The sequence below is a fragment of the Grus americana genome, assembly GCF_028858705.1.
Source record: "Grus americana isolate bGruAme1 chromosome 27 unlocalized genomic scaffold, bGruAme1.mat SUPER_27_unloc_5, whole genome shotgun sequence".
Taxonomy (NCBI): domain Eukaryota; kingdom Metazoa; phylum Chordata; class Aves; order Gruiformes; family Gruidae; genus Grus; species Grus americana.
Genome location: NW_026561300.1, coordinates 22,864 through 50,685, shown reverse-complemented (window position 1 = coordinate 50,685; position 27,822 = coordinate 22,864). Strand labels below are relative to the sequence as shown.

At 53.3% G+C, this 27,822-nt stretch overlaps 3 protein-coding genes across 3 annotated transcripts in view; 1 reads left to right on the top strand and 2 right to left on the bottom strand.

The window, feature by feature from the left end:
• Positions 1-4,075, bottom strand: part of LOC129200100 (olfactory receptor 14A16-like) — a 29,512-nt gene extending 25,437 nt beyond the window's left edge. Inside the window, exon 1 of the mRNA XM_054811354.1 lies at positions 3,111-4,075. Within this exon, the coding sequence (XP_054667329.1) occupies positions 3,111-4,075 (965 nt within the window). The remainder of the gene's footprint in view (positions 1-3,110) is intronic.
• A 9,293-nt stretch (positions 4,076-13,368) lies between these two features.
• Positions 13,369-14,334, top strand: LOC129200099 (olfactory receptor 14A16-like). The gene has a single exon (XM_054811353.1). The coding sequence runs from the start codon at positions 13,369-13,371 to the stop codon at positions 14,332-14,334; it is 966 nt and encodes a 321-aa protein (XP_054667328.1).
• A 12,110-nt stretch (positions 14,335-26,444) lies between these two features.
• LOC129200098 (olfactory receptor 14A16-like) lies at positions 26,445-27,410 on the bottom strand. The gene has a single exon (XM_054811352.1). It carries the CDS (start codon positions 27,408-27,410, stop codon positions 26,445-26,447), a length of 966 nt encoding a protein of 321 aa, XP_054667327.1.
• Positions 27,411-27,822: the final 412 nt, after the last annotated feature.

Sequence of the window (27,822 nt, the reverse complement as noted above, 5' to 3'; positions counted from 1 at the left end):
GCTGATAAGATATTGGACAAGAGATTTAAGGATGATAAGATCATTGAGTTTCAGAGTAGATGTTGAGAAGTCTATAGAAAAACTCTCTAATCCAAGACAGGCCAGGTAAATGGTCAGACCTGGTTCCACAGGTCTTTGTCCACCTGGGTCTTGAAAACCTGCAAGGACAAAGGACTTTACAATCTCTCACGGTGATCAATGCTTGTTCCAATGCTTGGCTAGCCTCATGGTGAAAAAGGTGAGATCCCCCTTGCTTTGAGGTCTCAGCCATCCCTTCTCCAGGCTGAAGGAGCCCAGCTTCATCAGCCTTTCCTCACAGAGACACTGATCCAGCCCCCTGACCATCTCAAGGCCCTTCACTAAACCCACTCCAGATGGTCAACACCTTTCCATTCTTGGGGTTCCCAAAAGTGGACACAGTGTTCTGGATGTGGACTAGAAACTTTCCACATAGAGAGGGTAAATCCCTACCCTCCATCTCCTGGCCATGCTGCTGGTCCTACAGCCCAGGGCACTGCTGTCCTCCCTTGCTGCCAGGGCACACGGCTGCCTCCTGTCCAGCTCCCTGCCCACCAAGACCTTTCCCACAGAGCTGCTCCCCAGCCAGGCAGTCCCCAGCCTGTGCCATTGCCAGCGTGAGTCCCCTGCAGGGGCAGAACCTGGCACTTGTCCTTGGGGGGTTTCATGAGGTTCCTCTCAATACCTGCTCTCCTCCTCCTTCAGCCCTTTCACTGAGCAGAGGCCTGGCAGAACTTTTGAGCACAGTCTAAGGCAAGGAAGACGTTGAGTCACTCAGCCCCACCTGTGTCTGCTGTTACGACCCCCCTCATCATTCAGCAGCATGTTCCTTGTTCAGCCTTTTACTTCAAACACAGTGGCTGAAGCTCTTCATTTTGCTCTTGATGGTGCCTGCAGCCCCCATCAGCTCCAGCCGAGCTCTGGCTTTCCTAAACACATGCCCACACACTCAGGTCATCTTTCTAAATTCCTCCTTCATAGCCTGTCCCGGCTTCCACCTCCTCATCGTTGTGTTGTGGCTCCCATCCGTGACCCATCCCTGCCCCTGTGCAGCCCCACTGCCCCACACATGCCCCCAGGGCCCCCATCATCAGACACTGCACAGGACAGGGTGTGTTTAGGGCGGGGATGTGTCCTCCACCACAAGTGCCCATGCCAGACCTCAGTGTCCATCCTCAGCAGCCCTCCTTCTTCTGCAGCCAAGCAGTGCCCAGCCCCAGCCAAGCCCCAGCTATGTCCCATGCACGGGTTCCCAGACAGCCCTGCTCGGGGCTCTGCCAAGGTCTGGGCAAGGCAGGAGGCTGGGGCAGGGCTGGCTGTTTCCCCAACACAGGCACCAAGACCAACAGCAGGAAGGAGATGGCCACAGAGCCCAACCACCAAGAACTGGGGGAGTGACCAGGGCTGGAAATGGCTGATGGGAGAGGCTGGGGGGTGATGAATGCCCTGGGGCACCTTCTCGCTCTCTCCATGCCACCAAGAGTCCCGGCCAGGGGACAGAAGAGCCTGCTGCCAGTGGGTGCCTGCAGAAAGAGGTTTCCCTTTCTCATTGATTCCTCCTTTCAGGCACAGAAATGCTCCTTTGATCTCCTCCAGAGTCATCCCTGCTCTGCAGAGAGCCTTTCCCCAGGTGAGCGTGTCTGTGCTGGCCTGGCCGGCCGTTCCTGGTTCCCTCCCCATGCTCCCTGCAGGGCCCCAAGCTGGTGGGGCTGCTCTGCAGAGCGAGGGGGCTGTGGTGCCCCGGGGCCATGGGGTGACCCTGCACTGGCCATGCTGGTCAGGGTGGGAAGCAGAGCCAGCCAGAGGGGATCACAGCTGCTGAGCCCCTTTCCATCTTCCCTGATGGCTCAGAAGACAAGGACAGTGCTTGGCAGGACCATGGTGTGTCTCCAGTGGCACAAAGGGCAGGGGAGGGCTGCACTAGGTCCAGCCCACAGGGTTTCCATGATGGTGTGATGAACCACTGTCTAGACTTATGTCCCTTTGCCTTCTGGCTCCTCACAGCCTCTCCTGCCATTGCAGAGCCCTCGTTAGCCCATGGTCTCCTCAGGTTTGCCTTCTCCTCTGGGACACTCCTCCTTGGATTGTCACTCATTTTATGAGGTGCCACTCTCTGCCACCTCCGACTCACACACTATTCCTGGAGATCCCCTCACTTCTCCTGGCAGATCTCCATTCTTCTCCAGGATGACATCTGCCATCAGCCCCACTGCAGGTGGGACAGCACCAGGTAGATAAGCCAAAGACCAGTTCTTGTCTGAATGGACATGTGCAACCAAGAAGGAAGGTCTTCATCCAGCCCTTGCTCCCTAACAGATCCCCCTGGGACTCTGAGCTTGTCCCCCTGAATCCATCAAGAACCCCAAAGAGCAAAAGTCCTTTGGAGGGAGCAGCTTCTTGGGTGTATTCCTGACAGCAGCTTTGGAAGGGGTGTCCAGCCTTCTGGCCCTGCCCTGAGGAGCCCTTCTGGTTATGGTGGTGCTAGCAGAGAGGCCAGCTCTGGCACGCTGCTCCACATGGCCTGCTCCTGCCTTCAGGCACAGGGATGCCACTGTAGAGACAGCAGGACTGTCACAAGTTACACGAGACCTTGGGGGTAACAGCAATGCCAGGACACAGCAGGACAGTGTGGAAGGGAGGAGAGAGCAGCCCTGTCCAGGCCGCGTCCTGCTGCTGGCCTTGGCCATGGCTCCAGGGCAGCAGCAGCCCCGACGTGAAGGCAGCGGACAGGGAGTGCCCGCTGAGGCAGCGAGGGGCAGCCCCAAGGGCAACCCAGGCTGCTGCTCCATGGGGCAGCTGGGCATTTGGCTCCTGAACCCTCCTGCATGCTGGGGCTGCTCCTCCAGCTCCAGAGGAGATGTGCACAGATGGGAGCTGAGAGAATTCCCACTGCTTTCTCCATGGAGTTTATCTAGACAGGCAGCCTGGACCCATATGTACATGAGGTGTTTGGGTCAAGTAAAAAGAGGTAACAGGCAAAGAATACTAATATCACAGGTATAAAATAAACAAAAATCCTAAGGAGAAAAGAAGAACACAAAAAAATACAGACCCATATGAAGAAAAGCTACTCCTGGCTCTTCCTGAAATACAGAGGGAGCCCTGGTGGGATAATGGGGGTCTTCTTGATCTGAAGTAGATTGTATTCAAATAGTTTCCACAGGGCATCTATGATTTCCTGGTTCCTCATGCTGTAGATGAGGGGGTTCACTGCTGGAGGAACCACCGAGTACAGAACAGTCACCACCAGGTCCAGGGATGGGGAGGAGATGGAGGGGGGTTTCAGGTAGGAAAATATGGCAGTGCTGATAAACAGGGAGACCACGGCCAGGTGAGGGAGGCACATGGAAAAGGCTTTGTGCCGTCCCTGCTCAGAGGGGATCCTCAGCACAGCCCTGAAGATCTGCACATAGGACAGCACAATGAAAACAAAACAGCCAAAACCTAAAAAACAGCTTAAAATAAGAAGCCCAACTTCCCTGAGGTAGGTGTCTGAGCAGGAGAGCTTGAGGATCTGGGGAACGTCACAGAAGAACTGTTCTACAGTATTACCATGGCAGAGTGGTATAGAAAATGTATTGGCCGTGTGCAGCACAGCATTGAGAAACCCACTGCCCCAGGCAGCTGCTGCCATGTGGACACAAGCTCTGCTGCCCAGGAGGGTCCCGTAGTGCAGGGGTTGGCAGATGGCAACGTAGCGGTCATAGGCCATGACAGTGAGAAGTGCGTACTCAGCTCCAAGCAAGAAGAAAAATAGAAATACTTGAGCAGCACATCCTGCACAGGAGATGGACCTGTTGTCTGAGAGTGAGTTGGCCATCACTTTAGGGACCGTGATAGAGATGGTACCAAGGTCGAGGAGGGAGAGGTTGAGGAGGAAGAAGTACATGGGGGTGTGGAGGTGGTGGTCGCAGGCTATGGCAGTGATGATGAGGCCATTGGCCAGGAGAGCAGCCAGGTAGATGCCCAGGAAGAGCCAGAAGTGCAAGAGCTGCAGCTCCCGTGTGTCTGCGAATGCCAGGAGGAGGAACTCAGTGATGGAGCTGCCGTTGGACATCTGCTGTTTCTTCGCATGGGGGCCAGTTCTAATAATGAAAGGACAGGGAAAAGTTAGGACAGAATCCACTGAGCAAAACCACTCTCTTTTTCATAGAAACACCCCCCAGTTGAAATACATTTCCTTTCTCTGGTTTGTGCTGGCTGAGTGTGTTGTGAGGAGCTGAGGAGTCAGCTGTGCTGAGCTGTAGTGGGTACATGGAGCTGGTTTGTGACAGCTCCAATATTCAAAACCCATGTCAGATGCAATCCACATTTACTGGAAAAATTCAATCTCTGATCTCACAACTCAGAAGAGTGTGGGCTGCAGAAGAGAGGCTTAGCATGCTAATATAAGTGTTTTCTGTGTTTTCATTTTCCACAATCACATCTGGGAATATTCTTCTGAGGGTTAGAAATGCTCATTTCATAATGGAAAATGGGAAGAGTCTTGAGACAGGACAGGCAAAAAGGCTCAGCTCTTTGTAGCTTAGTGCAGAGTCAGGAGAGATGCAGTGTCCATTAGACTGTCACCCAGCTGCCCTGCACTGTTGCTTCTGCTGCCTTGAAGATGATGACAAACAGAAATTACTTTTAAATAATACCCCCAAAAAGACACTAACAAGAGCAGGGGAGTCATGATTCAAAGGGCAGATCTGCAAACTCTTCTCTTTCCCAGCCCAGAGGTGGAGTTGTGATGGAGAGAGAAGGACACAGCCCCTCTCAGAGAGAAACAAAGGCCTCTGAGAGGAGAGAACTGACCTCCAAGGGAAAGCTCAGCACTCCCTGGGATCCTACAGCACAGCTGTGCTCTTCTGGGGCAGCTCCCAAGCCCAGCAGCACAGGCAAAGCAGACAGTCCGATGTCCTGAAGATGGGATGTCCTAAAGGCAGAGTCAGCTCATTGCTCAGCAGACAATGCCCAGCAGACATCTAGAGTGAGGGACCACAAGAGAGCAGCCTGAAGGCAGCCTAGCCCAGGGCTTGGCTGCAGTTTCCTCCCACTCCCTGCCCATGTCTCTGCTGCCTGGAGCTGTCCTTGCCAGGAGCTGGTGCTCTGCCCACACCTCTCCTCCCTGTCCCTGCTCACAGAGCCCATCCCACCCTCTGTGTGCTCAGCTCTGCCCTGCAGACCCCTCCTGGCACCAGGGCACTGCCCAAGGGGATCCCAATGCTCCTTGAGAAGTACCATGGCAAATGTCCCAGGGGCAATCTCAAGCTGTAATCAGCCCTCACAAACAAAGCACCCTCTCAAGAGCAGAAGGACCCTGCCCTGCCCTTCCAGGGGGTCGCTCCTTCCACCCACAGCTTCTCCCTGCAGTGCCCTGGGCAGCTCCGCGGGCAGGCTGAGGGCTGACCCTGGCAGAAGGCAGGGTCCCTGCCCCGGCACACAGCCCCTGGGCTGCAGGGACCCTGCTCTGCAGGACACAACTGGGCACCCCTGCCTGCACACCTGCATTCCCAGCCACTCAAACTTGCCTCTGCACAGGGAGTCCACCTGGCAGATCCCAGCAGCTGTGGGCTCTGCCAGCTTGAGGAGATGCCTCCAGGAACCGCATCGGCATTGCCCTGCACCCAGAGACTTACCGTGTCAAGGGCTCTGAAGATTTCTCCTTCCCTGAGCTCTCAGCAAGCCTCCCATTTCCAACTGCCTTTAAGCTCTCTCTGCCTCGCTGTTCTCCCCTCGGTGCCTGCAGGCAGAGCCCTCAGCCCTGCTGGGCTCTGCAGAGGAGCTGCTCCTGGCCAGAGCTGTCTCTCTGCAGCACAGCCCACTTGCCATGAGCTCCCTCCGTCCCAGGAGACCAGAAGCAGAGGCCCAGCCCAAGGCGGCATGTTAATGACCCCTCTGGTGGGTTTGGGGATGAGTCCATGAAGCTCAGACCCTGAGAGGAAGCTGATGAAACCTCTCCAGAAGTCACAGTGCGATGCAAACTCCACAGTTTCTTGGAGCATTAATGGGTCCCCCTGAGGGCCATCCCTGACAAAGCAACTCTGGGGCTGGTTAGAGCAGGCAAGTGGAGGCAGTGATGACAGGTAGGCAAAGGCAATGGCAAGGTGGCTCTGATGCTGAGTAATCCTGGGTGTGTTTTATTGAGCCAAAGGGCCAAGCCCTGACCCCCAGCCCCTGGGAGGGGAGACCCTGTCCCTCACACACAGGGCTCAGGGCTCTTCCTGGGCCAGTGTGATGTGGGGATGTGCAATGCCTAGAGCAGGACTACCACACACTCTTTCTCAGGCTCACAGGTTGTGACAAGGGGGCAATGAAGTCCTGGTGCTCTAATGAGAAGATGTCTCCTCACAGGCATCACCTGCAGAGAGAACAGCCACAGCCCAGCAGACCAAGACCTTGGCTGTGTTGGGGGCTTTCAGCCTTACCACTGCCCCCAGATGTCTCCACCACAGGATGTCCTATGGTGTCCCACACCTGCACCTCTTTCCCTGCAGGCTCTTGACACCCAGCCTGCTTTCCAACTTGGGTCTCACCTGAGCGTCTTCCCACCCTTACTGATATCTCTCCATCCTCACAGACTGTTCATTGAAATGCAAAGCTCTGACTGATCCAGACTCTTGCTGGGTGGCCTCTTGTACCACAGAACTGCACTTGCAGGGACATTTCTTTCTCCTTGTGTCCCATCTCAACCTCCCAAGATGCACTTGGTGGCATCTTCTCTTTCTCATGATGTTTCCCAGTTTTCAGAAAATCTCCACCATCTCTGAAACCACCTTTCAAGCAGTCTCAGGCTACTCCTAGACTGCCCTGAGCCTCTCCAACACTGGGCAAAGGGGCCAAAGAAGCCCAGGTCTCTCAGCCCCTCTACACAGCCCATCTGCTTAAGGCCCCAAACTCCACCTGGCCACATCTCCTCTGGCCACTCTCCAGCTCCTCCCAGCTCCAGCAAAAGAGGGAGCCGAGAACTGGGACAAAGCCATGTGTGGGGGTCCCTACCAGTGCGGTGTCAAGGGCCAGAAGAACTGGCCTGCTCTGGGTGACCGTGCTCATCCTAATGCAGCCCCGTATGCAAGTGGCCTTCCTCACAGTGAGCAGAAACCCCTGGCTCGTCTGGTGTCCCTTGCAGTTGCCAGGCCCTTCTCCTCCTCAGAGTCCCTCCTCAGCACAGCAGGTCCCAGCTGGCCCTCATGTACACGTTGGTTCTTCTCCCTGAGGCCAGACTGGCCAATTCTCCTTGTCAACGTCACGAGGTTTCTTTTGGCCAAATTCCGGAGTTTCTCCAGGTCTCTCTCACAAGAGAACAGCATGAGGAGTTGCAGATCTCTACAGACCCAGGTAGGAATTGCCATGAAGAGAGTCTGCAAAACACCAAAGGAGGGTGCAAAGCAAACCAAACCAGGGTCAGTGGAGAAAGGAGAAAGGAGGGTGGGGCTGTTTGTACGCATGGTGATATTAGAGGAAAATGTATAGCTGTGTAGACACACAGACAACATGGATCCCTCCAGGAGCTGGTCTTAGACCTTCCGTCTATAGAGGAGCTGGCCCCAGGATCACCTCAGCTCCCCAGTTCCCCCATGTACAGACAGACACTCACGTACAAATGTCTCTCTCCAGCCCAGCAGCACAGCACCATTGAGGCTGGAAGGCAGCCACCTTCCACCTTCTCTGTGCTTCCTCTGCATGCTTGGTTTTTGTCAGGAGCTCCTTTCTCATCCATGCCTTCCTCTGGCCACCTTTTCTTGACTTTCTGCATTAGGCGCATCAAACATCTCTCTGCACCTCTCTTCTCTGCTGGGCCTTATCCCATGGGATTCTTTGAAGCATGGCGGCCAGGAGGTCAGCTTCTGCTCTCCTGAAGACCTGCTCTTGGCCTTCTTCCCTTCTCTCAGGATCCTACACTCTACTTTCTCACCCCTGAGTGTTACACCTCTGACCAGCTCTTCCTTCTTTGTAAGCATGAAGTCCTGCAGGGCATCTCATCTCTTCTTCTCTCCACTCTGCTCCCACCAGCGAGTAGCTTTGTGGGCAGCAAGGGAACTTGCTAAAACTCTGGTGTGAACAGGAGTCAAATGGACAGTGACCTGTGGATAAGTTCACACTGGAGGTACATCAGCTGAGGTGATGGTTGCCTTTGGAAAAGCCCCTGCCAGAACATGTACACACCAGTGACTGCACACCCAATAATCCAAAGCCCCTTTGACCTTTAATGGCTTGAGTGATTATAGCCCTGTTCTGCAGTTGGAGTAGATGGTCCCTTCCAGCTTGAACTCTTCTCTTCTCTTCTCTTCTCTTCTCTTCTCTTCTCTTCTCTTCTCTTCTCTTCTCTTAAGGTATTTCCTCCCTGTTTCAAATCTTTCACTTTTTCATAATCTTCTGAGATTCTTTCTGTTATACGCAATCTGTATTCACCCTCTCACTAGACAGAACAGGAATGACAATAAAAATTCTCCACCAGTTCTACCTGCCAAGGAACTAACTGTGATTACAACACTGAATTTACCCCACTCTGTTCTGTCACTGGAGTACAAAAACTTACCTGGGACAGATGGCATCACTTCCCTCCACATCACTTAAAGCTCTGCTCATCTGTTGTTTAAGTCTAAACTGGTGTTGGGGGGGGTTGTTTGTTTGTTTGTTTCTTTTTCCTTCATAAAAGGAGATTTTGACCAGCTTTCTGAATGTCTCCTTCTGTTAGAATCATCATAGAATCATCACAGAATGGCTTGGGTTTGGAAGGGACCTCAAAGGTCATCTAGTTCCAGCCCCTCTGCCATGGCCAGGGATACCCTCCACTAGACCAGGCTGCCCAAAGCTCCATCCAACCTGGCCTTCAAACCATCCAGGGATGGGGCATCCACAGCTTCTCTGGGCAACCTGTTCCAGTGCCTCACCACCCTCACAATGAAGAATTTCTTCCAAACATCTAGTGTGAATCTACCCTCTTTTAGCTTAAACCCAATTCCCCTTTGTCCTATCACGACACTCCCGGATAAACAGTCCCTCTCCAGCTTTCCTGTAGGCCCCATTCAGGTACTGGAAGACCTAGAAAGAATTAGGTCTCCCCAGAACCTTCTCTTCTCTATACTAAACAAACCCAACTCTCTCAGTATGTCTTCACAGGAGAGGTGCTCCAGCCCTCTGATCATCTTCCTGGCCTCCTCTGGACTCACACCAACAGCTCCATGTCTTTCTTGTACTGGGGACCCCAGAGCTGGACGCAGTCCTGCAGGTGGGGTCTCATGAGAGCAGAGAAGAGTGACAGAGTCCCCTCCCTTGACCTGCTGGTCACGCTGCATTTGATGCAGCCCAGGACATGGTTGGCTTTCTGGGCTGCAGGCGCTCATTGCCGGCTCATGTTGAGCTTCTCATCACCAACACGCCCAAGGCTCAGGGCTCTCCCAAGGCTCTCCTCAGGGCTGCTCTCAATCCATTCTGCACCCAGCCCGTAGTTGTGCTTGGGATTGCCCCGACCCATGTGCAGGACCTTGCACTTGGCCTTGTTGAGCTTCATGAGGTTCACAGGGGCCCACCTCTCCAGCCTGTCAAGGTCCCTCTGGATGGCATCCATTCCCTCCACCGTGTCGAATGCACCACACAGCTTGGTGTTGTCGGCAAACTTGCTGAGATTGCATTCGATCCAGGTGTCCATGTCACCAACAAAGATGTTAAACAGTTCCAGTCCAAATACCAACCGCTGAGGAACACCACTCGTCACTGGTCTCCACTCGGACATTGAGCCGTTGACCACAAGTTTTTGAGTGTGACCATCCATCCTTATCCACCGAGTGGTCCCTCCATCGAATCCATGTCTCTCCAATTTAGAGACAAGGATGTCATGCAGGACAGTGTCGAATGCCTTGCACAAGTCCAGGTAGGTGATGTCAGTCACTCGTCCCTTATCCACCAACGCTGTAACCCCATTCGTAGAAGGCCACCAACTTTGTCAGGCAGGATTTGCCCTTAGTGAAGCCATGGTGGCTGTCACCAATCACCTCCTGGTTTTCCATGTGCCTGAGCACAGTTCCCAGGAGGATCCGCTCCATGATCTTGCCAGGCACAGAGGTGAGAAGTCCTCCCAGTGACACTCCAGTGCTGCCAGTGAGGATCAGAGTGCTGCCCCGGTTCTCCCAGTGCTGCCCCAGTACTCCCAGAGCAGCTCCCTGGCTCCCTGCAGTGCTCCTGGTTCCACACCAGTGCTCCCAGCGTGGCTCCCTGGCTCCCCTCGGTGCTCCCAGTGCTGCGCCATTGCCACTCACTGGGTCTCTTCAGTACTCCCACTGCCGCCCCAGTGTTACCAGTGCAGCCATAGTGCTCCCAAATCCACCCCAGTGCTCCCAGTATGGCTTATACTGCCACCCCAGTTCTTTCACTGTGGCTCCTTGGCTCACTCCCAGTGCTCCCAGTGATGCCACAGTGCTTCTCCAGTGTGGCTGCCATGGTCCCAGTGCCTCGCCTAGCTCACCCAAGTGCTCCCACTACCTCTCCCAGTGCCACACCAGTGCTCCCAGTGCTCTCTGGGCTGATTACTGGCTCACCTCAATGCTCCGGATATCTCCCCAGTACTTCCTGTACAGCTCCCAGTGCAGTGATAGTGCTCCCAGTGTTTCCCCAGTGCTCCCAGTGTGGCTCCCTGCAGTCCCCCCAATGCTCATAGAACAGGCCCAGTGCTGTGGTACAAGAGGCCACCCAGAATGAGTCTGGATTAGCCAAAGCTTTGTATTTCAACAAACAGCCCATGAGGATGGAGAGATATCAGTAAGGGTAGGAAGATGCTCAAGTAAGAGCAAGGTTGGTAAGCACAGTGGATGTCCACAGCCTTCAAGGAAACAGGTGCAGGCATACGACACCATAGGACAACCTGTGGTGGAGATGGTCAAGGGAGATGACAAAGTTGAAAGCTCCCAACAGAGCTGAGGTCTTTCTGCCATGTCCCCACAAAACCCTGCCCCAGGAAGAGCCCTGAGCCCTGTGTGTGGGACAGGACCTCCCCTCCCAGGGGCTGGGGGTCACAGCTTGGCCCTTTGGGTTTATAAAACACATCCAGGATTACTCAGCATCAGAGCCACCTTGCCATTGCCTTTGCCTACCTGTCATCACTGCCTCCACTTGCCTGCTCTAACCAGCCCCAGAGTTGCTTTGTCAGGGATGGCCCTCAGGGGGACCCATTAATGCTCCAAGAAACTGTGGAGTTTGCATCGCACTGTGACTTCTGGAGAGGTTTCATCAGCTTCCTCTCAGGGTCTGAGCTTCATGGACTCATCCCCAAACCCACCAGAGGGGTCATTAACATGCCGCCTTGGGCTGGTCCTCCGCTGCTGGTCTCCTGGGACAAAGGGAGCTCATGGCAAGTGGGCTGTGCTGCAGAGAGACATCTCTGCCCAGGAGCAGCTCCTCTGCAGAGCACAGCAGTGCTGAGGGCACTGCCAGGGTATCTCAGGGAGATGAGCAAGGCAGATGAAGAGCTTAAAGGCGATCAGGACTGGGAGGATGACTGAGATCTGAAAAGAAGAGAAATCTTGAGAGCCCTTGACATGGTAAGTCTCTGGGTGCAGGGCAATGCAGCTGTAGTTCCTGGAGTTATCTCCTAAAGCTGACACAACCCGCAGCTTATGCGATCTGTAAGTAGGGGGCTATTTTTAGGCAATTTTGAATAGCTGTGAAGCTACAGCATGTAGCTGGAGGTGCCCGGGGCTGTCCTTCACCACAGGGTCCCTGCATACCAGGGGAATATTCTGCCTTCAAGCGTCAACTCTCAGCTTGCTCAGAGAGCTCCCCATGCAACTGCAGGGAGAAGCTTTGGGTGGAAGAAGAAACCCCTGTTAGGGCAGGGCAGAGTCTTTGTACTTTTGAGAGGGTGCTGAGGGTGTCCAGGCTTTTACCAGCTCCGGATCACCACTGGGACATTCCACAGGGCACATTTCAAGAAGCACATCAAGGCAATGGCTACATGGAAAGAAAGGTGCTTCCCAGAGTCAGTGCTTCCACATTCCAGCTGTGATGGTAGATGGAAATGGTAATGGAGCTTTTACTTTTGCACAGGAGACACACACTCCTACAGCATCACAGTGAGTGATGATAAAGGTTTTTCAAGGGACCTAATAAACCCACCTCAGACTAGAGAAAGCATTCACCTTTGTGGTGCCTTCAGGGTTGATCTGCTCTTCTCCTTAAGACCTGCCAACACAGAGGTACCCCTGGGCAGGGCCCTGCTGCCAGGAGGGGTCTGCAGGGCAGAGCTGAGCACACAGAGGGTGGGATGGGCTCTGTGAGCAGGGACAGGGAGGAGAGGTGTGGGCAGAGCACCAGCTCCTGGCAGGGACAGCTCCAGGCAGCAGAGACATGGGCAGGGAGTGGGAGGAAACTGCAGCCAAGCCCTGGGCTAGGCTGCCTTCAGGCTGCTCTCTTGTGGTCCCTCACTCTAGATGTCTGCTGGGCGTTGTCTGCTGAGCAATGAGCTGACTCTGCCTTTAGGACATCCCATCATTGGGAGACCTGATTCTCTGCTTCTTCCATCCAACTGGGCTTGCGTGCTGCCCCCCAGGATGGCAAGGCTCTCCTGTAGGATCCCAGGGAGTGCTGAGCTTTCCCTTGGAGGTCAGTTCTCTCCTCTCAGAGGCCTTTACTTCTCTCTGAGAGGGGCTGTGTCCTGCCCTCTCCATCACAACTCCACCTCTGTGCTGGAAAAAAAGAGTTTGCAGATCTGCCCTTTGAAAAAGGACTCCCCTGCTCTCATCAGAGTCCAGCTGCTTTATTTTTAAAGAGTAATTTTGTGCACAGCCATCCTCGAGGTAGCACAAGCAAAAGCACAGCATAGCTGGGAACAAGACTGATGGACACTGCGGCTCTCCTGTCCTTGCCCTGAGAGAGAAGAGCCCTTTTTCCTGGCTTGTCCTAAGACTCCACACTTTCAGTCATAAAAAAGGGGATTTCTACCACTAAATCTAGTACTCACCAGATATGATGGTGGGAAAAAAAATAACCCCACAGAGAAAATCACCATAAAGACATGCTCAGCCTCTCTTCTGCAGCCCACACTCTCTGGAGTGGTGAGTGCAGATATTGAACATTTCCATCAAGGGTGAATTGCACCTGACATCCCTGGTGACCATTGGGGGAGTCAAGAACCAGCTCCCATGTACTCACTGCAGCAGGGCAGAGCTGACTCCTTGGCAGCACAGGGGCAGAGGTCCTGCTCCTCACAGCACACTCAGCCAGCACAAAACAAAGAAAGGAAATGCCTCGGAATTGGGGGAGGGGGATGGGATGTCTATGAAAAATGGAGTGGCTTTGCTCAGAGAAGTCTGTCCGAATTGTTCCCTGTCTTTTCCTTCTTAGGCCAGTACCCCCACGTTCAAAAACCAGCAAATGTCCAACAGCAGCTCCATCACTGAGTTTGTACTCATGGCTTTTGGAGACACACGGGAGCTGCAGCTCTTGCACTTCTGGCTCTTCCTGGGCATCTACCTGGCTGCTCTCCTGGGCAATGGCCTCATCATCACTGCCATAGCCTGCGACCACCACCTCCACACTCCCATGTACTTCTTCCTCCTCAACCTCTCCCTCCTCGACCTGGGCTTCATCTCCACCACTGTTTCCAAAGCCATGGCCAATTCCCTCTGGGACACCAGGGCCATCTCCTACACAGGATGTGCTTCTCAAGTCTTCTTCTTTTACTTTCTGATGTCAGCAGATTTTTCACTTCTCACCATCATGTCCTATGACCGCTATGTTGCCATCTGCCAGCCCCTGCACTACGGGACCCTCCTGGGCAGCAGAGCTTGTGTCCACATGGCAGCAGCTGCCTGGGGCACTGGGTTTCTCTATGCTATGCTGCACACGGCCAATGCATTTTCTATACCACTCTGCCAGGGTAATGCTGTGGACCTGTTCTTCTGTGAAATCCCCCAGATCCTCAAGCTCTCCTGCTCGGACACCTACATCAGAGAGGCTCGGCTTATTATGGTTAGTGCCTGTTTATTCTTTGTGTGTTTTGTTTTCATTGTGCTGTCCTATGTGCAGATCTTCAGGGCCGTGCTGAGGATCCCCTCTGAGCAGGGACGGCACAAAGTCTTTTCCACGTGCCTCCCTCACTTGGCCATGGTCTCCCTGTTTATCAGCACTGGCATGTTTGCCTACTTCAAGCCCCCCTCCATCTCCTCCACATCCCTGGATCTGGTAGTCTCAGCTCTGTATTCCATCGTGCCTCCAGCAGTGAACCCCCTCATCTACAGCATGAGGAACCAGGAGCTCAAGGATGCAGTTCAGAAACTGATGACTAGAGGTTTATCAGAAGCAATATGCTGCCCATGTCCTCCTACATATCACTTCTAACAGAACTCATGACAGGCCCAGCCTGTCTTTTATATGTTTTCTAGTTCTTGATGTTATTGTTGATTTTAGTTTTTTAGTTTTCTTTTTTTCACTTCTGATAATGCTGTCCACAAAGAATTTTCATTATTCATACCAATTCTAATTCATTATCGACCTGTCTGATTTGACCCAGAGGTAGTGTAAATGAATTCCACACCCTCTGTGCATTTAAATATTAAAAAGGACCCTGCAGTGACATTTCTGACTGAGATTTTATCCCCCGAGACCTTCCCTGGAGCTGCAGAGGCCGTTCCTGTGTACAGAGTCCCTGCACAGCAGATCTCTGACAGAGCTGGCCTCTGTAACAGCATTTCCACCAGGAAAGGCAATCTCCTCAGGGCACTGCCCAAAGGCTTATGTCTTTTTCCAGTCTTGCTCTCAAGAACACGCCCAAGGAAGAGACTCTGGAGAAAATTGTTGCTTTGCTTGTTTCTCCATGGGCGCAGAGGGATGAGATGAGGGTCCCAGTGTGCTCTTCCAGGGACTGAGGAATGGCTCAGGTGTTCCTTGTGGGTGGACAGCACCCACACAGATGCTGAATGGACTCCAACTAAGCTGCCTGGGGCTCGACAGCCTGTGGTAGGGCTGATGGCAGAGGAGTGTTTTTCTGGAAGGAATGAGGAGCTGCCAGGAGAGCCCAGGGGATCTGCAGGGACAGCACGTGCCAGGAGGTCAGCAGGGAATGGAGCCCACTGAGCACGAGCCTGTGCAAGGTGGCGTGCCCCAGAGATCAAGTGCTAAATGTGGGTGTGAACCAGCAAGTGAGGGTTCTGCAAGCCCAGGGGACACAGCAGGCACAGGGAAAGGAGCCTGGTGAGTGGTTCGTTTTCCCATCAGTGGACTTCCATAGACTGGATGCGGTGCAGCACCCAAACACATCTCATGGCATTGGCAATAAGGCAGGTCTCCTCTGAGCAGCCTCCATGGCCACATAAGAGCCTCTGTGGGAGGCAGTCAGTGGCAGTGATGTCCCTGAGCTGGGTCTGCCACCCAGCCTGACCAGCATGTCCCTTGCAGAGTCCCCCTGTGACCCCAGGCCCCACAGCCCACTTGCTCTGCAGTGCAGCTCCCCCAGCTCAAGGGCTGTGGAGAGCATGGGCAGGGGGTGTAGGAATGGCTGGCCAGGCCAGCACAGATGTGCCCACCTTGCGGAAAGGTTCTGTGGGGAGATGGGGTGTCCTGGTGTTTCCCCAAAAGTAGGATTTGTCTGGTGGTACTCAAGGACTTCCTGAACACTTGGTTTTCCTCAGCCAGCTTCTCACCAGTCTTTTCTTTCCCAGCTGGGGGTAGGCATGAGAGTGACCAACCCAAGTGGTTGGGTTTCAGTACTTCACTGAACCTGCACAGAAGGTAGGCAGAAAGCCCTAAGCTCTGTGCTCACCAGAAGGTATGTGGCAACACAGACACAGCTGCCACAGAAGCATGCACCCACCCAGCTCTCAGGCTGCAGGGAGTGTCTGAACTTGGCACTGGCAGGGGAAGGCAGAAGTGAGATTGGCTGCCTGAGGTGTGACCAGGTGGACGATCTGCTCAGCCTGGTGGCAGAACTCTGTGAAGAAGTGGAGAGGTTAAGGAGCATCAGGGAGGCTGAGAGAGAGAGATAAACTGATGGAGCCAAGCTCTGCCCTCCCTGAGACAGAAACAGGGACAGCTAAAAGACCAAAGCCAAAGTGAAGGGGACCCTGTATCCTCCCCTTGCCAGGCAGAAGGCAGCAGCCTCAAAGAGGGGAGTGAATAGAAACAAGTCCATGCTCAGCGTGGCAGGCGAGCCTTCTCCTCCTCACCCACCTCGCCTTCCCACGTACCCCTGTGCAACAGGTACCAGGCTCTGGCTGTGGAAGGCCACTCGAGCGAGGATGTGGATGACAGTCAAGCTACTCCAGAGGTAGCACCTAGGCCCAAAAGGCCCATGCCTCAGGTCATGACCACCCCAACAAAGAAGAAAAGGAGAGTTATAGTCATAGGGGACTCCCTTCTGAAGGGTACAGAGGGCCCGATATGCGGGGCAGACCCTCCCCTCAGAGAAGTCTGCTGCCTCCCTGGGGCCTGTGTCAAAGACATCGCTAGGAAACTTCCCAGCCTGGTACAGCCCTCTGACTATTACCCACTGCTGCTCCTCCATGTGGGTGGGGATGAAGCAGAGACACATACTACAAAAGCAATCAAAAGGGACTTCAGGCTCTTGGGATGGTCACTGAAGGATTTGGGAGCACAGGTAATATTCTCCTCCCTCCTCCCAGTTGAGGGCAGCAATGTTGGGAGGAACAGGCAGACTCAGTCCATAAATGCATGGCTCCGTGGCTGGTGTCAACACCATAACTTTGAGTTCTTTGACAATGGGACGGCCTACACGGCACCAGGCCTGATGAACCCTGATGGGATTCATCTCCCTCAAAAAGGGGAAGAAGATCTTTGCCCAGGAACTAGCGGGGCTCATCGATAGAGCTTTAAACTAGGCTCGAAGCGGGAGGGGGATAACATCAGGCTTGTCAGTGACATGTTGTGGGATGATGTGCCCAGGTTGGAGGGACAGGGTGCTGGTGAGGGCCCTCAGCCTCCTGCTCAGAGACGTGCTAGATGCACTACAGCACGCTCGAAGCCTACAGGAGATGAGCTGGGGGCTCCAGATGCAACAGGAACCAACATGGTAACACTGGGAAGATACATCAAAAGAATCCCAGCCACCCCAGCCAATAAGTCAGCCTCATCGGGGGCACAACTGAAATGCCTCTATGCGAACGCACGGAGCATGGGGAATAAACAAGAGGAGCTGGAGACGTGTGCGCGCCTGCAAGGCTATGACCTTATTGGCATTACAGAGACATGGTGGGACAGCTCCTATGACTGGAGTGTTGGGATGGAAGGGTACAGGCTCTTTAGGAAGGACAGGCAGGGCAGGCGAGGAGGGGATGTCACTCTGTATGTCGATGACCAGCTGGAGTGCATGGAGCTCCACCTGGGGATGGAGGAGGAGCTCACCGAGAGCCTATGGGTCAGGATTAAAAGGAGCGCTGGGGCAGGGGACATCATAGCAGGGGTCTGCTACAGGCCACCTGACCAGGGAGACCGAGCAGATGAAGCCCTCTATAGGCAGACAGGAGCAGCCTCACGCTCACAAGCCCTGGTCCTTATGGGGGACTTCAACCACCCTGACATCTGCTGGAGGGACAATGCAGCTGAGCGTAAGCAATCCAGGAAGTTCCTGGAATGTGTCGATGACAACTTTCTCCTCCAAGTGATAGAGGAGCCCACGAGGAGAGGTGCCATGCTGGACCTTATTCTCACCAATAAGGAGGGCCTGGTAGGGGACGTGAAGCTCAAGGGCAGCCTTGGCTGCAGTGACCACGAAATGGTGGAATTCAGGATCCTCAGGGCAGCGAGGAGGGCGTGCAGCAAGTTCACTACCCTGGACTTCAGGAGAGCAGACTTTGGCCTCTTCAGGGATCTGCCTGGTAGAATACCATGGGACAAAGCCCTGGAAGGAAGAGGGGCCCAAGACAGCTGGCTAATATTCAAGGGTCACCTCCTCCAAGCTCAGGAGCAATGCATCCCAACAAAGAGGAAGTCAAGCAAAACCACCAAGAAGCCCCCCATGGATGAACAAGGAGCTCCTGGGCAAAGTCAAACAAAAAAAGGAAGCCTACAGAGGGTGGAAGCAAGGGCAGGTAGCCTGGGAAGAATACAGAGAAACTATCCGAGCAGCCAGGGATCAGGTTAGGAAAGCCAAAGCCCTGATAGAAATTAGTCTGGCCAGGGATGTTGAGGACAACAAGAAAAGCTTCTATAGGTATGTTAGTGAGAAAAGGAGGATGAAGGATAATGTGGGTCCCCTCCGGAATGAAACGGGTGACCTGGTTACCCAGGATATGGAGAAGGCTGAGGTACTCAATGACTTCTTTGCCTCAGTCTTCACTGGCAAATGCTTGAGCCACACTGCCCAGGTCACAGAAGGCAGGGACTGGGAGAATGCAGAACCGCCCACTGTAGGAGAAGATCAGGTTCGAGAATATCTAAGGAACCTGAAGGTGCACAAGTCCATGGGACCTGATGAGTTGCATCCGTGGGTCTTGAGGGAACTGGCGGATGAAGCGCCAGTTCATCATATTTGAGAAGTCCTGGCAATCCAGCAAAGTTCCCACTGACTGGAAAAGGGGAAACATAACCCCCATTTTTAAGAAGGGTAATAAGGAAGACCCAGGGAACCAGTCTCACCTCCATGCCTGACAAGATTATGGAGCAGACCCTCCTGGAGACTACGCTCAGGCACAGGGAAAACCAGGAGGTGATTGGTGACAGCCAACACAGCTTCACTAGGGGCAAATCCTGCCTGACAAATTTGGTGGCCTTCTACGATGGGGTTACAGCGTTGGTGGATAAGGGAAGGGTGACATCATCTACCTGGTCTTGTGCAAGGCATTCGACACTGTCCTGCATGACATCCTTGTCTCTAAATTGGAGAGACATGGATTCAATGGATGGACCACTCGGTGGATAAGGAATTGGCTGGATGGTCGCACTCAAAGACTTGTGGTCAACGGCTCAATGTCCAAGCGCAGGCCAGTGACGAGTGGCATTCCTCAGGGATCAGCACTGGGACCGGCACTGTTCAACATCTTTGTCAGCAACATGGACAGTGGGATCGAGTGCACCCTCAGCAAGTTTGCCGACAACACCGAGCTGTGTGGTGTGGTTGACACGGTGGTGGGAATGGATGCCATCCAGAGGGACCTTGACAGGCTGGAGAGGTGCACCCGTGCGAACCGCATGAAGTTCAACAAGGCCAAGTGCAAGGTCCTGCACATGGGTCGGGGCAATCCCAAGCACAGCTACAGGCTGGGTGCAGAATGGATTGAGAGCAGCCCTGAGGAGAAGGACTTGGGGGTATCGATTGATGAGAAGCTCAACATGAGCCGGCAGTGTGCGCTTGCAGCCCAGAAAGCCAACCGTGTCCTGGGCTGCATCAAAAGCAGTGTGACCAGCAGGTTGAGGGAGGGGACTCTGCCACTCTGCTCTGCTCTTGTGAGACCCCACCTGGAGTACTGCGTCCAGCTCTGGGGGCCCCAGCACAGGAGAGACATGGAGCTGTTGGAGAGAGTCCAGAGGAGTCCAGGAAGCTGATCAGAGGGATGGAGCACCTTTCCTATGAGGACAGGCTGAGACAGTTGGGCTTGTTCAGCCTGGAGAAAAGGTGGCTCCGGGGAGATCTAATTGTGGCTTACCAGTACCTGAAGGGGCCTACAGGAAAGATGGTCAGGGACTGTTTATGAGGGAGTGTAGTGACAGGACAAGGGGTAATGGGTTCAAGCTGAAGGAGGGTCGCTTTAGATTAGATGTTAGAAAGAAATTCTTTACTGTTAGAGTGGTGAGGCCCTGGAACAGGTTGCCCAGAGAGGTTGTGGATGCCCCATCCCTGGGAGTGTTTAAGACCAGGTTGGATGAGGCTTTGGGCAATGAGGTCTAGTGGAGGGTGTCCCTGCACATGTCAGGGGGGTTGGAACTAGACGATCTTTAAGGTCCCTTCCAACCCTAACCATTCTATGATTCTATGATTCTATGATTCTATGACTTCTGCTTTGCAGTGACAAAACCCAAGGAATGAATATGCTGACCAGGAATAAAGGGGCCCTGTCTCCAGCAGGGCAGAAGAAAGGGACAACCAAGTTTACTGGACCGTGTGGGATGGATGGCCTGACACATCAGCCCCATGGGAGTATAAAGGTCTGGGGACACCGGTGCGCATGTACTCTAACGCCATCAGATTACAAAGGGGCAGAACCCATCTGCATTTCTGGAGTGATGGGAGGATCCCAAGAACTGTCTGTGTTGGAGGCTGAGGAAAGCCTAACTGGGAAAGAGTGGCAAAAGCACCCCGTTGGGACTGGTCCAGAAGCATCCTTGGCATAGACCACCTCCAGAGAGGGTACTTCAAAGACCCAACAGGGTACCAATGGGCTTTTGGTATAGCTGCCTTGAGTACAGAGAAGATGTTTAGCCATTAGCTTGCCAGGTCCCTCAGAGGATCCTTCTGTTGGGGGGTTGCTGCAGGTTCAAGAACAGCAAGTACCATTGGCCATGTGCTGATCCAGACTGCACTAGAAGAGGGTGAAGCTCCTGAGCACCTGCAGTGTATTGATGACATCATTGTGTGGGGCAAGACAGAAAAGGAAGTGTTTGAGAAAGGGAAAAGAGGGATCTAGATTCTTCTGAGAGCTGGTTTTGCCATAAAATAAAGGAAGAGCAAAGGACGTGCACAGAAGGTCCAGGATTTAGGAACAAAATATGAAGATGGGCATTGTTATAGCCCAATGGATGTGATCCATAAAATAACAGGTTTGTTGCCACCACCTAACAAAAAAGAAACACAAGCTTTCCCAGGTGTTGTGGGTTTTTGGAGAAGGCACATTCCAGGTTATAATCTGATCATAAGCCCTCTCTATCAAGTGACCCAGGAGAAGAACAGCTTTGAATGGGTCCTGAGCAGCAACAAGCCTTTGAACAAATTAGACAAGAGATAGTTCGTGTGATAGCCATTGGGCCAGTCTAGACCGGAGGAGAAGTGAAAAACATGCTTTACAGCACAGCCAGGGACCACGGCCCCACCTGAAGCCTCTGGCAGAAAGCACCTGGAGAGACTCAAGGTTGACCCCTGGGTTTTTGGAGCCAGGGATATGGAGGATCCGAGGCCCACTGCAATCCAACTGAAAAAAAAAAAGATATTGGCAGCATATGAAGGGCTTTGAGCCACTTCAGAAGGAGTTGGTACTGAAGCACAACCCATCTTGGCACCTCGATTGCCTGTACTGGGCTGGATGTTCAAAGGGAGGGAACCCTCTCTGCATAATGAAACTGATGCTATGTGGAGTAAAGGGGTTGTGCTAATAACACAACAGGCTTGAATGGGAAACCTCGACTGCTCAGGAATCTTTGAAGTGACCATGGACTGGCCAGAAGGCCAAAACTTTGTAGTGTTGCCAGAAGAGGACGTGACACGTGCTGAAGAGGACACACCATGTCATAAACCACCAGAAAATGAGAAGCAGTATGCCCTGTGTGCAGATGCGCCCTGTCATAATATTGTGGGAGAACATCTGAGGTGGAAGGCTGCTGGATGGAGTCCTCCATGACGACTCGTACAAACAGCTGAAGGAGAAGGTGAATCGAGTCAGTTTGCAGAGGTGAAAGCCATCCGGCTGGCTTTAGACATTGCTGAGCGAAAAAATGGCCAGTCCTTTGTCTCTGTACTGACTCATGGACGGTGTGCACACTGAGCTGAGGCAAGAGGAATCCCACCTCCTGTGGGTCTGTGGGGTGCGTGGGGGAGAGCTGAAGCCCACTCCAGTCTCCAGACTACTCACCAGAGAGGAGAGACCTGATGGACACTGCTGAATCCCTGCCCTGCGTGGGGGGAAACGATCTCTGCCTGTCACTGCTGCGGTGACCTGCCTGGCCATGGGACAGGGAGAGGGGTTAAGGGAGGGGAACATTTCAACCTCTCATAGACCACCATGCCACAGGAGGAAAAATCCCACTTCTGAAATCCATCTCTCCAGTGCTCAGAGAGGGACAGTCAGTGATGACTTCAGTCTGCGTCAGCCTACGCTCCCCAGGAGAGACCCTGATGCCTTTGAGAAGCTTCAGCCCTGGAGCCCCAGGGACATCTGCAGGGAGTGTGGGAGAGCAGAGAAAGTGTTGCCCTGGGCTGGTCCTCTGCTGCTGAGCTGCTCCAGGCTCCTGGGATGGAGGGAGCTCATGGCAAGTGGGCAGCACTGCAGAGAGACATCTCTGCCCAGGAGCAGCTCCTCTGCAAAGCGCAGAATGATTTGAGTTGGAAGGGATCTCAAAGATCATCTAGTTCCAACCTCCCTGACATGGGCAGGGACACCTTCCACTAGGCCTCATTTCCCGAAGCCTCATCCAACCTGGTCTTCAAGACTTCCAGGGATGAGGCATCCACAACCTCTCTGGGCAACCTGTTCCAGGGTCTCACCACTCTAACAGTAAAGAATTTCTTTCTAACATCTAATCTAAAGCGACCCTCCTTCAGCTTAAACCCATTACCCCTTGTTCTGTCACTACACTCCCTGATGAACAGTCCCTGACCATCTTTCCTGTAGGCCCCTTCAGTTACTGGTAAGCCGCAATATGATCTCCCTGGAGCCGCCTTTTCTCCAGGCTGAACAACATGAATGCACTCTTAGCAAATGTGCAGGTGACACCAAGCTGTGTGGTGCATTTGACATGCCTGAGGGACAGGATGCCATTCAGAGGGACCTGAACAAGCTCGAGAAGTGGGCCCATGTGATCCTCATGAAATTCAGCAAGGCCAAGTAAAAGGTCCGACACCTGGGTCAGGCAGCCCCTGGTATCAATACCTTCTGGGCGATGAAGGGATTGAGAGCAGCCCTGTGCAGCAGGACGTGAGGGTACTGGTCGATGAAGAACTGGACATGAGCTGTCAGTGTGCACTTGCAGCCCAGCAATCCAACTGTATCCTGGGCTGCATCAAAAGAACCATGGCCAGCAGGTCAAGGGAGATGATTCTGCCCCTCTGCTCTGGTGAGAGCCCACGTAGAGTACTGTGTTCAGCTCTGCCGTCCTCAGTACAAGAAAGACATGGAGCTGTTGGAGTGAGTCCAGAGGACATCATAAAGATAATCAGAGGGCTGGAACACCTCTCCTGTGAAGACAGGCTGAGAGAGTTGGGGTTGTTTGGCCTGGAGAAGAGAAGGCTCTGAGGAGACCTTATTGCAGCCTTCCAGTACCTAAAGATGGCCTAAAGGAAGGCTTGGGAGGGACTGTTTCCAAGGGAGTGTAGTGGTAGGACAAGGGGTAATGTGTTTAAACTAAAAGAGGGTAGATATGAGGAAGAAATTCTTCCCTGTGAGGGTGGTGAGGCACTGGCACAGGTTGCCCAGAGAAGCTGTGGATGCCCCATCCCTGGAAGTCTTCAAGGCCAGGTTGGATGGGGCTTCGGGAAACGAGGCCTAGTGAAGGGCGTCTGATCTTTGAGGTCCCTTCCAACTCAAATCATTCTATGATTCTATGCTTCTATGAAAACACTCTCCCGCACTGTATGCCACGGCCAAGCTACACCTAGTGATGTCCACCTTCCACAAGGCATAGTCATACAAGAAATGATTTAGACAGCTAGGAAAGTAGAGATGAAATACAATTCAAGAGTTGAATAAAGAGTTAATAAGACCTCTGAAAGGAAGGGCAAGTTTCTAACTGCCTGAAGCTCAAAGCAGCCACCGGATGGTTGGGAGGAATCTGAATGACCAAAAAGCAAGGGGAGGGGGAAGCCTGGAGAGCCATGGGAAGGGCCTATGTCCACTTACTTTGCGGAAAAGATGCCCTTAGACACGGTCCTTTAACCAGGAGAGCTGCAACACCCGGAAGGGGAGGGAGGTTAAACACACAGTGAAATGGAGTAGTGGTAAGGCAAGAATGAGCAAAGATCAGTATTTCTTCTCCCATGATTAATGCAATTCTTGGAAATCCCCATTGCGGGCATGGTGGGGAAACATTGTCATTTCATGAAAAGTACTCAAATGTTTCAGCTGATAAAAATGTGCTGACATCTCTTTGAATGTCTAAACCTGTTGTTCACCCTTCCAGGCAGATCTCAGCTGTCTGACCAAAACCACCCACGGGCACTTGTAGGGGCCCCAGCGTAGCTGAGGGGCTTGCCTGGGACTGGCAGCTGTCAGAGAGGAGCTGTGGGAGACCAGAGCCCCTGGGGAGCTGCAGGTGGAGGCTGGGCAAGGGGTCCCAGGGCATCGACACTGGCACCGAGCTTCTGTGTCCCTGAGACTGAAGGCATTCATGTCCTACAAGTAACCCCAGTTCTGGAAAACAAGTTCCTTTGCAAAAAAGGAAAAAGAACACCAAATCCCATGAAAGACCAGAATATTAGAAGGAAAGACAAAAAAGTATGAAGAATTGTAAAATTTGAAAAGTGTGTTGACACATTTTCTTTTCTTTAGATTATTTCCTTCTTCATTTCTTTTTTTATTTCAAAGACAGAGAATATATTAATTAGCATGGGTGAAGCTATAGCATTAAAAAAGTGTCTTGCACAGAGCCCCATGCCCACCCCCAAAACCTTCCTTGCCAGGACTGTTTATGTGTTGTGGATGAGTAGAATGCACCTCACTCAGAGAAGCAGCAATATGTTGTGTCGAGGTAAAATGATAATTTGACAGAGTTCCATAAGTTGGCTGGAATTTAACAAAGTGGATTCAACAGTGGTTTGACAAGGTTCAGCAGGTTTGGCCCTGTGAGGTGCCCACACCTGAGCTGTCTGTCCTCATGCACTCCTCATGCACACGGGGTGTTCAGAGACACGAGTCCTTCCCTTGCAGACGCAGAGGCAGCGCATGGCAGCAGTCACAGTGTCTCGCTGGGCTCCTGTTGCCACGTCAGGAGGCTGGGAGGCACCTCAGCCCTGCGCTGTATCGCCCTGCTCTGCACTCGCCTGAGGTGCCCCAAGGCAGGAGGAATGGACACGGGGACCTGGGTTCAAGGAAGCCCACCCCAGTGCTGCATGCAGGTGGTTTCCCAGGGGATGTTACTCTCTCAGTCAAGTGACCTGGGGACACTGTGTGTCCCACGCACCTTCATGGTGTCCCCAGGAACAGCTGTGGGCATTTGTGCTCACTCAGGTTCCTCCCACCACACGCACACCATGTGCATGCTTACGACTCGTCTGTACGATGCCAAGATGGACTTGTGACCTGGTCACTCGGTGTCCCTCCGTGGAGGCACAAACAACCCCTCTGAGCTGGGGTGGGAGGCCGGTGCTGGCAATGGTGGTTGTTCTTGGCTGCTGTGTGACGATGACCGCGGGGCAGCTCTCCCGGGGTGCCCAGCACACATGGGCACAGAGCAGGTCCTGCTCTGCTGGTGCTTCATGGCTCTGCCAGGAGGCCTGGCTGTGCGAGGACACTGCTGTCTGCCCCCACCCTGCACACTCACACAGCTGAGGTGGACACCGGTGTTTCCCTCTCACTGGCACTTCCCAGCCCAGACATCCCAGCCCCTTCCCAGCTCTCACCACTCCCCTGCCCTCTCCCCAGGTGAGCAGAGCATCCCAGTCTGTGCTGGTCCCTCAGCAGGAAATGGAGAAGATGGAGGCGAGTGACAGTGTCTCTCTGGCTGGCATGCTGAGGAGATCTCCACGCCAGGCAGCCTGCAGCCCCCCTGCCAGTCCCGCTCCCCAGGACAGCACAGAGTCCTGGCCCTGGGGCTCCTCTGGCAGCTCCCGCTGCCCCAGTGGCAGGGCAGCCTGCCCCAAGCTGGCACCCGCAGCCAAGGCTTTCTCTTTCCATGTCTGCCCTGCACACACATGGTGGCCTGCTCTTCTCCCAGGACATCCCATCTCCCCACAGAGCCTTTCGACAAGGTGGGCACATCTGTGCTGGCCTGGCCAGCCACTCCTACACCCCCTGCCCATGCTCTCCACAGCCCTTGAGCTGGTGGAGCTGCTCTGCAGAGCAAGTGGGCTGTGGGGCCTGGGGTCACAGGGGGACTCTGCAAGGGACGTGCTGGTCAGGCTGGGAGGCAGACCCACCTAAGGGACATCACTGCCACTGACTGCCTCCCACAGAGGCTCTTATGTGGCCATGGAGGCTGCTCAGAGGAGACCTGCCTTATTGCCAATGCCATGAGATGTGTTTGGGTGCTGCACCGCATCCAGTCTATTGAATTCCACTGATGGTAAACCTCTCTTGAGAGGCCAGCTCTGTCACAGATCTGCTGTGCAGGGACTCTGTATACAGGAACTGCCTCTGCAGCTCCAGAGAAGGTCTCAGAGGAAAAATCTCAGTCACAAATGTCACTGCAGTGTTGTTTTTAATGTTTTAATGCACAGGGGGTGTGGAAATTCATTTAAAATTTCTCTGGATCAAATCAGACAGGTCATTAATGAATTAGAATTGGTATGAATAATGAAAATTTTGTGGACAACATTATCACAACTGAAAAAAAGAAAATTTTAAAAGCTAAAATCAAGAATAACATCAACAACTAGAAAACATACAAAAGACAGGCTGGGCCTGCCATGAGTTCTGTTACGGGTGAACTGTAGGAGGAGATGGGCAGTATATTGCTTCTGAAAAACATCTAGTCATCAGTGTCTGAACTGCACCCTTGAGCTCCTGGTTCCTCATGCTGTAGATGAGGGGGTTCACTGCTGGAGGCACCACCGAGTACAGAACTGCCACCACCAGGTCCAGGGATGGGGAGGAGATGGAGTTGGGCTTCAGGTAGGAAAACATGCCACTGCTGATAAACAAGGACACCACGGCCAAGTGCGGGAGGCACATGGAAAAGGCTTTGTGCCGTCCCTGCTCAGAGGGGATCCTCAGCACAGCCCTGAAGATCTGCACATAGGACAGCACAATGAAAACAAAACACGCAAAGAATAAACAGGCACTAACCACAATAAGCCCAAACTCCCTGAGGTAGGCATCTGAGCAGGAGAGCTTGAGGATCTGGGGAACATCGCAGAAGAACTGGTCCAAGGCATTGCCCTGGCACAGTGGAATTGAAAATGTATTGGCCGTGTGCAGCACAGCATAGAGAAACCCAGTGCCCCAGGCAGCTGCTGCCATGTGGACACAAGCTCTGCTGCCCAGGAGGGTCCCGTAGTGCAGGGGTTGGCAGATGGCAACATAGCGGTCATAGGCCATGACAGTGAGAAGATAATACTCTGCTGGCATAAGAAAGTAAAAGAAAAAGACCTGTGCAGCACATCCTGTGTAGGAGATAACCTTTGTGTTCCAGAGGGAATTGACCATGGCTTTAGGGACCGTGATGGAGATGGAGCCCAGGTCAAGGAGGGAGAGGTTGAGGAGGAAGAAGTACATGGGGGTGTGGAGGTGGTGGTCGCAGGCTATGGCAGTGATGATGAGGCCATTGGCCAGGAGAGCAGCCAGGTAGATGCCCAGGAAGAGCCAGAAGTGCAAGAGCTGCAGCTCCCGTGTGTCTGCAAATGCCAGGAGGAGGAAGTGGGTCATGGAGCTGCAGTTGGTCATATCCTTGTTCTTGACACACGGACATTGTCCTAAGGAGGAAAAGACGGGAAAATTACAACAGACTTCTCTGAGCAAAGCCACTTGATTTTGCATAGACATCCCATCCCCCTCCCCCAATTCCAAGGCATTTCCTCTCTTTGCTTTGTGCTGGCTGAGTGTGCTGTGAGGAGCAGGACCTCTGCCCCTGTGCTGCCAAGGAGTCAGCTCTGCCCTGCTGCAGTGAGTACATGGGAGCTGGTTCTTGGCTTCCCCAATGGTCACAAGGGCTGTCAGATGCAATTCACCCTTGATGGAAATGTTCAATATCTGCACTCACCACTCCAGAGAGTGTGGGCTGCAGAAGAGAGTCTGAGCATGTCTTTATGGTGATTTTCTCTGTTGTTTTTTTCGTTTCCACCATCACTTCTGGTGA